The sequence below is a fragment of the Silene latifolia genome, chromosome X (assembly GCF_048544455.1).
Source record: "Silene latifolia isolate original U9 population chromosome X, ASM4854445v1, whole genome shotgun sequence".
NCBI classification, from domain to species: Eukaryota; Viridiplantae; Streptophyta; class Magnoliopsida; order Caryophyllales; family Caryophyllaceae; genus Silene; species Silene latifolia.
The window spans coordinates 61,125,747-61,141,338 of NC_133537.1; the positions used below are offsets into that span (position 1 = coordinate 61,125,747).

Here is a 15,592-nt window from a genome sequence, read left to right on the forward strand (position 1 = left end):
TGAACGCATAACAAACAAATTTGAGAATACGGAGTACGAACAAACATGCCTAATACAGAGTACAAACAAATTTGTGGTGACAAGATGTACTGCATATGTCAATATAAAATCAAGTTTGCATATTTAATCCTGGTTAGAATTACTTTTCTACGTGTCAATCATGGTGAGAAGTTAATCACATTAGTATTGTCTTGTTTTACTTTAATATTTGTAATCGACCAAACTGATACGTACATAGAAATTAACAATTGAAAACTAAATAGTATTGAGACGTACCTGGATCTGGTTAATAAATAATAAGATCCGGTATGAATTTCCTGATTATCAGATCTGAGAAGTAGGTTGTATACAATGTAAAAATAATAATAATAAGGATAAGAATGTGAGAAGTAGGTTGTATACTTGTATCCGACGTAGAAATAATAATAAGGATGGTTAGAGACTCGTGCTGATAACGTGTTGTGAAATAAAGGGAAGAGAGAAGGGAAAACAGTGGCGACATGGCGCACACATTCTACAACTGGTTGCAAACCTCTCTACTCGCTTAATCGCATCAGTCAGAGATAGTCAGGTGTTTTTTCCTTCTCTGATTGTTTTATGATTTTCATCACTTCTTCATATTTCATCTATCATCATCATCATCATCATCATCATCATCATCTCTATTTGCCTCATTTCATCTAATGGCGCACAATTAGTTTACGGTTCCTGCATTTTGCCATGTTATTGTCAAAATGTGTTCGTATATTCGCTTCTCTTTTAAATTGTTTCACAGTTTTATTGCGTAATCTGTTTACATTGAGATGTAATTGATTCATCAACTAGCGATTTTGTTGCTTAATTTTATGCGTTTACAGGTAAAAAGAGTTGAAATTAGTGCTTTAACTATCAATTAAAGATTATTTCTTCAATTTGAGATGTAATTGCTTCGTCAATTAGCGATTAATTTTCAATTTCTTTCGTGTGATTTTCATAACTGTGCTGTATCTGTGTAAGTGTGTAATACTTGGTATGCTGTATGAATACTTCAGCATTTTGTTTATTTGCTAAGAAATTAACCCGCTGCACTCCTATGCATATTGAATTTCGCTGTATTGTTGCTTTATTTAATGTGTCCGACTAAAGTTTAAAATGTCGGCTCAGCGAGTCTTTTGTCTTGCTTTTCTATATAAAAAAATCTTGTATGCAATGGTCTCACACTCAAATTGTACGCAGCCGCTTATTTATTGTATAAATTGGTCTCCCGATAAAACATTTTATACTCCGTAGGTATGATGTCCTATTGTCCATCCCTTAAATAGCATGTTTAGGGTGTGACAGTATCTCAGAAGACCAATTATTTCTATATTAAGCTCAAATTATTACTGCATTATTATATTCTGGCTATTGTTGCGCTTGATTTCGTTCGTCATTCACAAAACAGGTAGCGATGAACAGAATGTGATTGGCTTTGCGGCTATGCCGCTTATTTGCCTCATGGAGTGTCTGATTATCTTATTGTCAAATCTCTTCCGTGTCTAGACGATGAGAAACTATCTTGGTTGCAAAATAAGTTGAGATATGTAAGAAAGGCTTTCGGAAGTTTAGGATAAAATGGTCACAAAACCTACATTGTTTTGATAAATTCAATAGGTACAGAAAAGTCCAGCTATGCACCCTAAGCTGCTACCCACTAAACATCTACTCCCTCTGTCCCGGTCATTTGTTGTCGTTTTCCATATTGGGGTGTCTCAGTGAGTTGTTGTCCTTTCTATTTTAAGAATGAACTTGATGAACAATTTGATCATTCACCCTCAATTTCTTCCACTTGTCATTTGGTAATTGACCCCTTCCTCTTTTCTTGGGTCTTTGTGCCAAATCCAAAGGACAACAATTGACCGGGACGGAGGGAGTAATTTTGTTCATTCTCCATTGAGATGTAGTCATGTAGCTAGGGATTGCGTTTGTTATAACACTTATAAGGGCTCAATCGTCAAGGGAGCCTGTAGTAAGACATTTCACAGTGATGCCACAACAGATTGTGACAAGTCAAGTACTCTTAGAGTCGTAATTATTGACTTATCAGCAACCTATTTCACTCTTTTGAGATCAAGCTTCAATATGTATAGTATACGCCTTGTCACTACACTCGTCCTTCGCGTTCTGTTTTGGCATAGCCGTTTTAATGAGGAAGGTTTGCTTTTCTTATCTTAGCCATCTGGCGTGTATAGAAAGAAATAAGTGGATTATTTGAGGATGAATTACTGTTTCCTCAGCTTGAGATTTATTTTCTAATAGGTGTATAACGGGAGCAAATGCTGACGTAACAGTACACAAGTTGCTGTTCATATTTCGTGGTCCCTTATGTCACTTTTGACACTCAGACACAGGTACAACACCTTTGTTTCTAGCCAAAAACATTTAAAAGATCCATAAAAAGAACCGAGTCCACATACTCCCGTGTAGGATCCTTTATCTCTTTAACCACGTATCTCAATTCTTTTTCTCTTTAACCGTAATCAGGCACTGGAGTGTGCCGTTTAAAGAAAGGAAAGAGCGAAAGATTCAATATACTTTTGACTATCCAAATTCTTTTGCTTGAGTCGATGTAACCATCAACTTTGTGTTGAACTATTAAATATTTTGCTTTTAAGCCGGAAAATTGTGCATCGTAATTATTTTGAATTCAAGAAAGATGATGAAACTTGAATTGATCAACCCAGCCCACCTAGTTTATGAGCTTTATCACATCAGGTGCTCTAAGGAATAAACTGCGTGTAGAACCTCCCAAGTGCTCTTAGTGGTTTGGTATAGAGGGCTGAACCGCTGAAGAGTACTGGAACTACATACTACTGGTGCTGGTATTTGTGGCAGATTAGTAGTGCATATAAGTGTAAATGTTGGCTAAATCTGCACTCATCAATGATGATTCACTTCCTTATATAGTAATCTTAGTGTGAGTTGTAATGTTAAGTGAAATTGACCGTCTTGTGAACTGTGAAGATACTAATTTTATTGGTCCATTTGTCTGTTAGAGTCGTATATGTGTATACGATAAACTATTGCTTTATACTATCAAGTTGGACAAAACAAGATACATCTAAACATCGGAATCTTCGTGATCTGAAGTTGTTCCATTGTAGTCGAGAATGAAGCATATATCTTGCTTCAGAATTTTGTCGTCTTTTTTAGGCTTTTGTGTGGCATTTGAGCAAAATCACGAGCGACTACAAAAAGAAAATGATGAATGAATGGTTTATTATTCGTCCTTGATTCTATGTTCATGCATTTATCTTTTATTTGCCTTTGTAGATGACACCTCATTGCTGTCTGACGTTTATAGAAGAAACATTAACCGTATTACGTAATTTATTTCATGTACCGCAGACTATGAGGTTGTTGATTCAAAGAAGCATCTTGATGATCTTGCAGACTAAAACATGCAAACCCTTCACATGCGTACCACATTTGTTAGGGTCATTTTGATATATTTTCTCAGAGATTTTCTGATATCGAGGCTTTATCTCTAACACAAAGGATAAATGTACATGTAAGTATCTCCTTACACATATACCTGCAACACCTTATTTTCTGGGTTAAGCAGACCAATTTTATTTAAATTTTTTTGAAAATTTCAATTATTCTTGGCAGGCGTGGGCTAAGAGGAACGAAGGTGATGAAGGGGAGCAATTGGAGCAAGCAATGCACAGGACAATACCTTGATTAATGGTGGTGCCTTGGACAAAATGTAAGCCCTGTAACTGCGTTTTAATTCTGACATAATATCAACTGTCTTAAATTTTGACTGGCGTAGCAATTCTAAGTGAAATAGCATGGATATTATGCTTTTTTGCTCGCTTCATATGACATCTATCTTCTGTGTTACTTATGCTTCCTCCTTTTTTTTGCCTTTTCAGTTTTCACCTTTCGTCCTTTTTCAATGATGCTTGTACTATCATCCGTCTTGGAAGTACCGTTAGTTAGAATTTGCACGGCACCTTGTGGAAAATAAGTTTATTGATTTATCCGACATTCTTAAGTGTGGTATACACTATACAGACAGGCATCCTTCACCTGTTTCTAAATTTTATGATATCGATTCCTTTAGGTGTCATTATGTGGACATTTTTCTTGAAACCTGTATGATAAGTCCTTCAACCTTGTGATAAATTGCTGCAAAAAAAATAAAATCCTTTGTGATAAATTATACTCCGTATAAAAACCAAATGACCTATGGTCGGTCATGAAAATACTTTTAAGGAACTTTAGAAACGAGAAGTATGACTTAAGGAGTACTGGGGCACGTTCTAAATTTCTTTCATGCACAGGTTGCTTCACAGTTGTTTAAAAAACTGAAGCTAGAACAAGTGTAAGTGGCAGCTTTGCTGATCGCTAGAATTTCCAGAATTTTCATTTTTCAATCTTCTTATTTTCATTGTGTTTGTTGACCTTCTTAGACTTTATTCCCTTTAGTTTTACCTGTGCAGCTTATAGGCAATCATACCTTTTTTTTTGTCAGGATTCTGATTTTTTTTGTTTATGCTCATGAAGCTAACAACCCAGTGGGTATCTTAGTAGTTGAGTATTGTGATTCAGTCCGTCTTAATTAGATAGATTTGGCAATTTGTGAAGTCAATCATTCAATTCGTATGATAATTATTTCTCTAGAAGTACTGAAGTAGTTTCGTGCAGTACTTCTCAAGTCAAGTGGAATTGTACGATCCAGTATTATTCCCTTGTCATTCATCAGTGGTGAAAACCTGGCAGAAGACTTTTTAACTTTCACATTTCACTAATTAGCTCTAGCCATTTTCATCAATTTTTAATAATTTTTTGTCAGTGATCTGAGCTGATCCATCGTGATTGATGTAGGGTTTATGAAGTGAATGTCTGGAGTTATTATGAGCGGACGAAATTAAGGAACAGAATAACAGTCGTTTGGGTTTTGTTTTACTCATGTCATGGGCTTAGGCCTGCATCTAGGTCTCACTTCGGGGAAGTGTAAAAAACATAGGACAATGCTAAGGAAAAGAAAGACTCAGCATTGATTTACCTGAACGCTTTAGTTTCTTTAATCTTTTAGAGGGAATCCATCATTGCAGGACTGGGAATACCGGGATGGCATAGGATTGTTTAGGGTAGAGGCTTGAAGTATAGTTTATTCTGCTTGCTATAGTATTTTGGAAGTAGCTGTTTCACTGAGTGTTTTCACGACGAGCCAGGAGTGGTCAGGACATCGATCCAATTTGTTTCATTTAGGGATATTCTACATGGTACCCCTCAATTTTTTGACTTTCTACATGATACCCCTACACTTTTTAAAACATACATGGTACCCCTAATTGTTGTTATTATCACTAAGTCTACCCTTAAACTTTATTTTCCGTCAATTAAAATCAGTTTTAAGCGTTAAGTAATTACTTGGATGCGTAACCAAGCTTGTCATTTATCATCACATGACATAAAGACTCTATTAAGCTCAATATCCATCTTTGAACGTGATAATTTGGCAAGGGATCAAAAAATTTTCCGTCAAAAATGGTTTTAGCCCATATATATCAATAAATATTAAGATCGAGATAGATATTGAGCCTAATAGAGTCCTTATGTGATGGGATAATAATTGACAAGCTTGGTTATCCATCCAAGTCATCACTTAACGCTTAAAACTGAGTTTAATTGTCGGAGAATAAAGTTTAGGGGTACACTTATTGATAATGACAACAAATAGGGGTACCATGTATGTTTTAAAAAGTGTAGGGGTACCATGTAGAAAGTCGAAAAATTAAGGGGTACCATGTAGAATATCCCTTTTATAAGGACTTCCATCTATCTCTCGTCTAGCTTTTTATTTATTTATTTAATTTTTATCTATGGATTGTGCTAGATACTTGGATGCCAACTCTTGGGGATTAGTATTGGAAAAGGAAGGTTTCATTAATCACCTAGGCTGCTATATTTGACGACTGGAATAGACAGCAATGTATTCACTGCAAAGGGCTCAAATGTTGCTTACTGCCCCTAAAAACTATTCTTGGTCAGGAACTCTACCATATTTTCTACTGCTTTGGAGTATATGACCTGCCATACCTGTTCGTTTCTTACTGCTAAAAAGCAAAAAATAGTCAGAAGTTAGACATGGAACTACATCCTTCTCGGCATCTGGGGAAAAACCGCGAGCTTCTGGGTTTCTTGGAGTTTTTTGTCCACAATGGCATCATAATACTAACCGAATTGTATATAATTAGAAAGAGTGAAGGGTCCATATCTGTTGGAGACAGAAAGAAAAGTCAGCTCTTTAAAGAAGGAAATGATGGATTCTGGTGGGCTAGTTGCGTTTTATTGATTTTGAGTTGAAAAACTTTTTCATGAATTTGTCAACGCTATTTCCACTTCCAAATAATTGTTGGAAAATGGAAACAAGATTCTTACTGACAGGGCCACTCCTTAGTTCAGCTCAGCATAGTCAAAGGAGCGACATATCAACCTCCTTTGCTGTAAACTGGTAATGCTAGTCGTGAACTGGTGAGTGTGTGCACAAATCCATGGCTGTTATATCTACACTTGGTTTCAGTTAACTATGTGCTTCAGTTCGTTTCTGTTCGAACTTGTAATATACTGATTTTATTACTAAGAAAACTTTTTCCTACAAAAAATTGTTGATTCCTGTGTCATTGTTGGCATATATTTTATATGATTCTGATATTAAAAGGGTCCTAATGAGTTACAAGTATACCACACAACCAAAGAAATTACTTCACTCCTGTTGAGCTCATTTTGATTCACAATGCAATTCAATGCTGCAAATCTTAGCTGAAGCCTGAAAGGCCCCTTAGAATTGGATTATGGTCTATGCCTTGCTGCATATCTTTGTCCGCTAAAATTTATTTCTGATTTTGATTCTTTCTTTGTGGAGACAGCGTCCATGTATTGTTAATACATGGGTAAGTTTGCTTTCCTCCCGTCCCCACTTACCCTGCCATTTGCAGGAGGCGGGAGCCTTGAGGCACTATGGTTATGTTGTTAATTCTTTCTTTGTTGTTTACCTGTTTTTTAGTCTTTAACATCTGCCTTGTTTGAGAGCTTCCACATAGCTAGCATGAACTAGGTTTTGTTGTGACAAGTGTTGGTTTGTTAACCTCAAATTCTATTGTACTGGTTTTGTCAGAAGCTGAATCCCGTGGGATATTTGCTGATCAAAAATTCTTTGAGATGAAATTTTAGATGACTGGATTAATGTCATATTAGTGTCTGTAGGAGTAATGTCAAGAATAATAATGATCGTTGGAAGTATCATCTCAAGCATTAGAGGATAGTTCTTACTTCTTAGTGCTGCTGCTTTCTTTGTGACTAGAGAGTAGAGACCCACATGCAAATATGGATCTTAATACAACCACTTGGCGAATTGGAATCCTAGGTTATTGTAATTTCATTCAGTCAGGGGTAGTTGAGGGGTAGTTGGGGCCTGGATTAGTTGAGTAATTCTGTGATACAAGTTCATCCTTTTAAATAACCTTTTTATCGACTGACAGTACTCATAGTGGTTTCATCCTCACCTTGCACATGTTCCAGTCTCACATCTTTTCTAAGTCTTAGCTTCTTACACCTTTCTATCTTGAGTTGCCTTTTTGAGTGCCTGTTGGAAACTGAATTATTTCTGCACTTGGTAGTAAAGTTCATTCCACCTTCATACTCTATTTGATTGCTCTTTTGATATATGGGATCCCAGTCGGCCAGGTCGAAACGGCATTTTAATTATTAGTATGATATAGTTTATTGCATTTTAGTGGCCTCATGTGTTTCATAATAATATGACTAATTCCTTATACAGAGGATGTCGTTGACCTATCTCAATAATGCTCTAAACTATATCTCTCCAGCATTATTTTATTTTGTGTATATTGCCACCCTTTTGCCTCGATTATAGCTTAAAGTGGCATGGTTGACCCACTTGGTGGACGCAATTTTTTATGATCATGGTTTAGCTGTGCTGTTGTTTACTTCTTGAATTTCTTGGCTGATATCTCTTTATAATGTTTTGTTCCTTACGCGTGTCTTTCGCGTAAGCTTTCTGTTAATCTCAGTAGATGTAAAAGGCACTCAAGGCTTTGTTATGCTTCGAAATTTAACTTCTCCAAGTTGGGAGAATGTTTACCGGATGTTGGTGGTTGTTTAGTGGTGGGGTCTAATCGCCACTGTTATTTATTTGGGGAGATGTGTTCGGAGAGTATGCCTGTTTCTCTTATTGCAGTTGCGTACTTATTTAAGTGCGTCTACGCTACACAAGAGGAAAGAGAGTTTACATTATAAGTACAAAGTTAAAAACAAGATTCTATCTCAACAAATTGTGATAGTAGTTGACCAATTGTGATAGTAGTTGACCTGACAAAATTGACCAACCTAATTGACCGACGTGAATAAGCTAGCCCATATCTGACTCAACACCCGAACTAGGGACCTGAGCTTGACCCCCGACTCAGTATGACTCGACCAAATTGTTTATTGGAGCACTCTGATCATTATCTCTAAGTTAGAAGACCCGAAAATGATCTGCCCGACCTGAATTCTTGTTAACCCGAAAATGATTAGATCCAAATGACCCAATTTGCCTCCGATTTGGTTTGACCCATTTGCCAGGTCTAGATAGTAGGGTAACTCTTTGGTTTATAACGTATCTAACGTCCTAGCTCTCTTATCTTTTCATTAATGCGGGCCACTGAAATGTAACCCGCCTCACATGTGCCTTAGAAAGCCGGACTATAGTCCGATGGCTGTAGCAGAGTCTGGACAATACACTAATGGCTGCAACAGAGTCTGGACGAATCAATTTGAGGGTCTATTGTTTAGTTGCAATTAATTGGCCGGTTGGCCCAATTTTGATTCATCAGAACTTAAGTCATGATCATGGGCTTTGATACCAGGGCTCTAATACAATGAGAAGACCCACCATTCACGTTTTTTTCTATTAAAGAACAAAAGTAATTTGTGAGAGAAAATGGTGTCGGAGCTCCCTTTTAACAATCTTACACAGAAATTGAATGTTTGGTTGGTTTGTGTTGGACTTGAAATTCTTAAAGCATTTAGCCTTTAATAAACGATAATCTTTTGTACATAATTTACAATTGGATGGCACATTTGTGCTGTGACCTGGTTTGCTCTACCTATGAAAACACAAGTTTTCGAATTTAACACACTTGGAAGAACTAGAGCTACTAAGCGTCTAAGACTAACTACTACCCCTGAAACACCGTATCATTTCTTCACGCTCCAATGGTGCTATGCTTACTAAAGTTGCCTCAGTTGGCTGTGACTCCTGTGACAGCGTGCCTGGCTGTGATGAGCTGGCCTGATCACAGCCAACGATTTTCTGACATGTCTCAATTAAACAATGCCTGCAGGTAGGGCAAGAAGAGTGGGAATTGAGCCATTTATCAATACACCTGACATGAAATCCGTGTTGGCATTTGGGGAGGAGCCTCACTTTGTCTCCCAAACTGAACTCTGACAAGCATATAACACATTCAGTAGCAAGACCTGGAAGCTTAAGGTCTGGTGAGTAATTTACTACTGCAAAGGTCTTTAAGGCTTTTTTCTTGATGCCTGTGTTTGCCAACTTAGCAGAGGGGTCTCTGTTGCTAGACCCTGTTGATCTGAAACCCGAGCATCGTATGGCACACTTGATTATGGAATTTAGGCCTAGTGAGCAAATTAAAGCACATAATAACACTGATAAAACCATTACAACATTGGCGTCAAAGCCATTGCTGCCATTGTAAGGCTCTGTTGGATCAACAGGGCTATTTGCTGGGGGTGATGCACGGGCTGTTGCTCCGTTGTTTAGCAATAACCTTCTTGAGTATTGAAGGTTCATTAGCTCTTTGTAGAATAGAGGAGGGAGTGTAGGACTAAACATGTTTTTCTTTCTTCTGTTGGTTTGAAGTCAAGAAGTGTATAGGTGAATACTGAAGTATTGAGGGATTGTTTTGCTCTAGTTGGCCGTGTTTCGGAAGATTATATAGAGGCGTTACCTAAAGGATAGACGGGCAAAGGTGTATGATTAAAGGTAACTTTGTAGAGCTATTAGTGAGAAAATGACTGGTGTTTCCCTTTCTTCTTTTCCGGGCCCTACCCTTTCTTTTGCCCATAGATTGTAGTAGTAGTAAATTAGTAGCATGTCTTTGTTTGAGCTCGTCTGAAGGAAATGTTGAGCAGTTTGAATATCTCTCCAACTAGTATGGTTACCCCACCCACTAAAACTGTTAATGGGTTTTCTAATCAAGAATTTAAGATGGGTCCTGCCGACTTTCTTATAAGGCAAATACGGAGTAGTTAGCATGTGGGATTATTTTTTGTATTTGGAGGCACCATGTCTGTCACCAAGCTATGTGGGGCTATTTTGCCAAGGAAAGGTATGAAGAAATTTCTGCATTTTGTCGACATGGACTTGGTGATACCCATGTGTTAATTAGTTGTTCCTATTAGGCGACCTTTTAGGTTTGGGTTGTGAGAGATTTTATGAGAGTCCGGTTAAATGTAGAACGCGTGCAAATATCAGCTTCTTTGAGTGGTACTGTAATTGAATGGAGTTGTTTATGACTTGAGTTTAAACCTCGTCAACATACAAGTTGTTGTTCTTGACGCTATATTTACAACAAATAAATAAATAGCTAAATAATAAGGGATATTTACGTGAGTTCAACTCCGATTTTTCGATTTTCTACATGCAGTTTCTACACTTTTTAAAAAACATCACAGACTCTAATTGTTATCATTATCACTAAGTGTACCCCTAAGCTTTATTTTCCGTCAATTAAACTCAGTTTTAGGCGTTAGTTAATGACTTGGACGCGTAACCAAGCTTGTCATTTATCATCTCATGACATAAGGACTCTATTAGGCTCAATATCCATCTTTGGACGTGATAATTTGGCAAGAAATCAATAAATTTTCCGTCAAAATTTTTTTAGTCCATATATATCAATAAATATTAGGATCGAGATGGATATTGAACCTAATAGAGTCCGTATGTCATGGGATAATAAATGACAAGCTTGGTTGCGCGTCCAAGTCATTAACTAACGCCTAAAACTGAGTTTAATTGATGGAAAATAAAGCTTAGAAAGTACACTTAGTGATAATGATAATAATTAGTACCATTAAAATGTATGTTTTAAAAAAAGTCAGAAATGACTAATGTAGAAAATCGAAAAATCAAGAATCTACATGTAGAATATCAATAAAAATTATGGCAATATTGTAAATGAACTTTTATATAATTATTTGATTAAATCTTTATTTTCATGATTTTATAATATTAAGAAATATTATATTTTACATATTTTAGCTTTAATTGAGTTTCAAACTCATAGCACTCGTAATTGAAACAAACACATGAAATGAGGAATGGAGTTTCAACCGCATACCACCCAGGTATGATTCCTGATTCCAAATCAATACCCATGCGCGAAACAAACGCCCCCTTATAAACAAAAGCATAACTCCTCTTCGTTTCCTATGTGGGACTTGAATTGCAACCCCAACAAGAAATACTTACACTTTACATGCATCATGCATGGCAACATGTGTAAGACTAGCAGGGTTTTCTCTCTTTGGCCCTTCTAATTCTATGCATGAGAATTGACCTGAAATTATAAGGAGGGCTACTTAATTCCAATACGGTTCTCTGTTAATTTTGTTCAGGATGAAGCAATGTTTGTATCAATAATTGGTGCCCGTCTTGTCTATTTTGTTGCTTTCTTTCTTAGTCATGGACCATGGTGGTAAAGGATAAGATCTCAATCATCTATCTAAGATCTGAAAACCCTCCTTTACACCCAATGAATGAAATAGTTCTTGTTCCGCATTATCTTCTTTTTTCGAGCCTCCAAAGTTCAAAGTGAGATTGATAAGAGCTTTTCGTTAGAAATGCCTCTTCTGCTTCTTTAAAAGTTGACATAAGTTCTAAGATCATCTAAAGTCGAGACCATATCCATTGCTGTTCGTTTATTTACGCCTAGACTGAAAACCGGGTGCACGAATTGATAGTGTTCGTCTTTTTTCTTTATCTTTTTTTTAGTGGGTTTTTGACTAGGCGACACGCTATACATTTGTTAGTGATTGTACAAAGTTTGTTGATTGATGGAGATTTCGGGAGGCATGCTACAATCATTGTCATTAAGAATAATAGGGCAAAAAGAGTACGGGTGTGTGATGCTACTGATACTTAACATAGAATGTGATGTGATATGCGGAAGGTTTGGCGAGAATTGAAGGTGGGTAGGGAAGGCTTCAGGTAGGTAGGAATAGTTGTTGGCAGGTTAATGCAAACTAGAGGCTCCATAAAAGTCTAAGTAAGGACGACGAGGGTAGAATGGAAGTTAAGAAAAATGGGATGTATGGTCTTATTGCCTCGCATGTCCCTTTCATAATTTCTCTAAATATCTGTGAAAATTTGTTGTGTTGAGTCACTTGAGTAATTGAGTTGAATGTGATATATGCTTAAGAGTTAAGGCTAGTTAAACCCTTGTCTTTTTAGTTCACGGGACGAGGTGAACACAGTGGCCGATTAGCCTAGGCTTATGGTTAAAAAAAAATACTGTAGCACGGAGTATTATCTTCTCGTAGAAAAACTCTTAGTGAACAGTCCAAATGCGATGCATTATGCATACCAAACCTTGTCAAACTGGTTGGAAGGGCCGAGCTCAAAATAGGCCCGGTTATAGTTGTTGGTTGGGTGAAGTTTGTTTCGATTCGAATCACTGGAAATACTCGTAGGCCAAACTTTGACAAAGTCGAATTGATATGGATATTTTTGGCTTGATTTATTAGTTCTAATAACTAAACCATAGAGATAAGTTTCAATTATGTATTTTAATTAGGGATATTTGTTTAGTTCCTGTAAAGCAAGTGGTTGCATGTTCCGCCCCCCCTCCCCCACACACACACCACAAATATCCAAGTTCTAATCATTCAAGATCAATGTCATTATCGGTCAAAAAGTAGACCTACCTATTTTACGTGCAAAAGCACAGTTACGATACGCAATTTTCTTGAATTAAAGAGAGAACTAGAAGTAGGCAAGTAAAATTACACCTCATGGTCCTCTTGTTGCGGGTTCTCCATTGACCCGTCAACGAGAATCTGTGAGTTGCCGGTCATGTTGTCTACTAATCATAATTGTGCACATCATTACCCTTAATCTTATTACTTGTGTTTCAAAAGTTCCTGTTATCTATTGTTGAGCTGAATTTAGAATAACTTGATTGTTTTTCTCTAGAACATATGGTAAATTTACGCGTCTTTATATATATATAATCGCTCGAAAAAATTCGTGATATTGTTTTGTATAGTCCGTGATATTGTTTTATGGACTCAAATATTTTGGTGGACTCACCGGATCCTACCTCTATATATATATATTATATATATATATATATATATATATATATATATATAGAAATAGGATCATATGAGTTTGGTTTTTTTGGTGAGTTACCCCTCTAAATCTGAACCACTAATCTAATCTAAGATGGATGGCTGAGATTAGATCTTACCCAACCTACAAATACCCACTTTTTCCTCAATATCCCCCATTATTAGAAAAAATCACTCTCTCTCCTCCTTCAACCTCTAAAAAACCAGAACAAAAAAAAGAATCGATAAGAATTATGAAATTCAATCTTCATCAATTTCGTTCAAATTACAGCTACAAACTCAGTCTTCATCATACTCATTCAAATTCGTCATCAATTAAGGAGATTTCGTCGTCACTTTCACCTCATCTTCGTATTTTTCTTCAATTTCACAATAGGTAAGTACTAATTTTGTTTTTCCAGATCTGATTTGTGCGTTTTCATTATCGTTCTTATCTAATGTTCGTTTCATTTTCGTTGATTCGTTGTATATCTGCGTGTTCTTATGTCTTTGTTGTTAAATTACTTGTTCTCTCATTGTTTTTGCCAATAATTTCTAAGGTTTTGAGTTTTAGATGAGAATTCTAAATGATTTGTGCATTTTCATCTTGTTTGTAAGGTGTTTGAGTAGGTTTTTTTTTTATTCAATTGTGTTTTTTGTATCTTTGATAATATCTCGAATTCTCTGGTTAATCTGTTAATAGCAGTTATTGTATTACTTTAACCGAGTTATTGTATTATTCAAACTCAGTTATTGTATTTTGTATTTTGTATTTACTTCTTGTTTGCTATGTTTGAATATATTCTGTTAATAATAGTTATTGTATTGCTTTAACCGAGTTATTGTATTATTCAAACTTAGTTATTGTATTGTTTTAACTTAGTTGTTTCAAATTAAAGTTGTTGTAAGATGGCGTATTCTTATATAATCTGTTTAGGTTGGTTATAATAATATTACACCTCAATTATTGTATTGTTTTAGCTTAGTTATTTCATTTTGGAGTTATTATTGTGGTCTCATATAATATGCTTATAGTCGGTTATAATAGTATACTTTACTTCTCTAAAATATCCAGTTATTTTATAGTTGTTTTACGGTTATTGTATTATACAAACTCAATTACTTTTTTTTGCTGTTTTAATCTGTTAGCAACAGTTATTGTATTGCTTTAACCGAATTATTGTATTATTCAAACTTAATTATTGTATTGTTTTAAATTAGTTATTTCAAATTAGAGTTGTTGCAAGATGACGTCTTCTTATATAATCTGTTTAAGTTGGTTATAGTAATATTACATCTCAATTATTGTATTGTTTTAACTTAGTTATTTAAATTTGTAATTATTGTTGTGGTCTTATATAATCTGCTTATAGTTGTATAGTAATTTATAACTTACTCCCTTTTTGTTTTTATTTCTTTCAGTGAGCTTTTGTTGTCTGCTAGTTCAGCCCACATCAATAGGCAAGATATGGTTCTCGTCGGGAAGAATTATCGGTGGAAGAAACGTGAACACAACGGCAAGACACGATTCTCGTTGGAAGAAATATTTTTAGACGTTGTAATAGAGATAAATATATGTAATATTTGTGATGTACTATTGTTAGATGTATTATTTGAAATGCTTAGATGTAATGATGATGATGCTTAGCTATAATTTGTTGGAGATATTTAAGTGTAATGTGTTGGAAACAAAATAGTTATATAATAAAAGTAAGTGATTTGTTTTAGCCATGTTATATATGATTATTTCATTTTTCATATTTTGCAATTGCATTAACCAATCTCAATGATTGATTGAATGGAAATGACTAGTTATTCAATTAAAGAAGATGAAAACAAACACACGATAGATATTTGAATATATTTGAGTTTCATCTTAATACAATAACACAATTTACTCATTACAATAACCGAGTTTCTACATTACAATAACTACAAATACCAGAGTTTTACATTACAATAACTGAGTTTCTACATTACAATAACTGAGTTTCTACATTGGAATAATTACAAATACCAGAGTTTCTACATTACAATAGCTGAACTTTTCTACATTACAATAATTGAGCTATTCAATTAAACAAGATGAAAGCTAACAACAAATGACCAAGTATAGAAATAGAATCATATGAGTTTGGTTTTTTTGGTGAGTTACCCCTCTTAATCTGAACCACTAATCTAATCTAAGGTGGATGGCTGA

At 35.5% G+C, this 15,592-nt stretch overlaps 1 protein-coding gene and 1 long non-coding RNA gene across 4 annotated transcripts; one reads left to right on the forward strand and one right to left on the reverse strand.

Annotated features, from left to right (window-relative positions):
- Positions 1–420: 420 nt before the first annotated feature.
- Positions 421–15,119, forward strand: LOC141623340 (uncharacterized). Of its 3 annotated transcripts, none has more exons than XR_012533316.1 (5): positions 421–571; positions 2,278–2,369; positions 3,367–3,529; positions 3,631–3,727; positions 14,815–15,119. It is a non-coding gene; the product is annotated as an uncharacterized LOC141623340 (long non-coding RNA). The 3 variants fall into 3 exon arrangements; XR_012533313.1 differs by lacking the exon at positions 14,815–15,119 and adding an exon at positions 5,867–6,690 and having other exon boundaries at positions 423–571; XR_012533314.1 differs by lacking the exons at positions 2,278–2,369; positions 14,815–15,119 and adding an exon at positions 5,867–6,690 and having other exon boundaries at positions 425–571.
- Positions 9,048–10,588, reverse strand: LOC141623338 (RING-H2 finger protein ATL78-like). The gene has a single exon (XM_074439449.1). It carries the CDS (start codon positions 9,890–9,892, stop codon positions 9,206–9,208), a length of 687 nt encoding a protein of 228 aa, XP_074295550.1. The 5' UTR covers positions 9,893–10,588; the 3' UTR covers positions 9,048–9,205.
- Positions 15,120–15,592: the final 473 nt, after the last annotated feature.

Excerpts from the sequence above, each read along its gene's own strand:
- LOC141623338 (XM_074439449.1), bottom strand. The coding sequence starts at position 9,892 with ATGTTTAGTCCTACACTCCCTCCTCTATTCTACAAAGAGCTAATGAAC.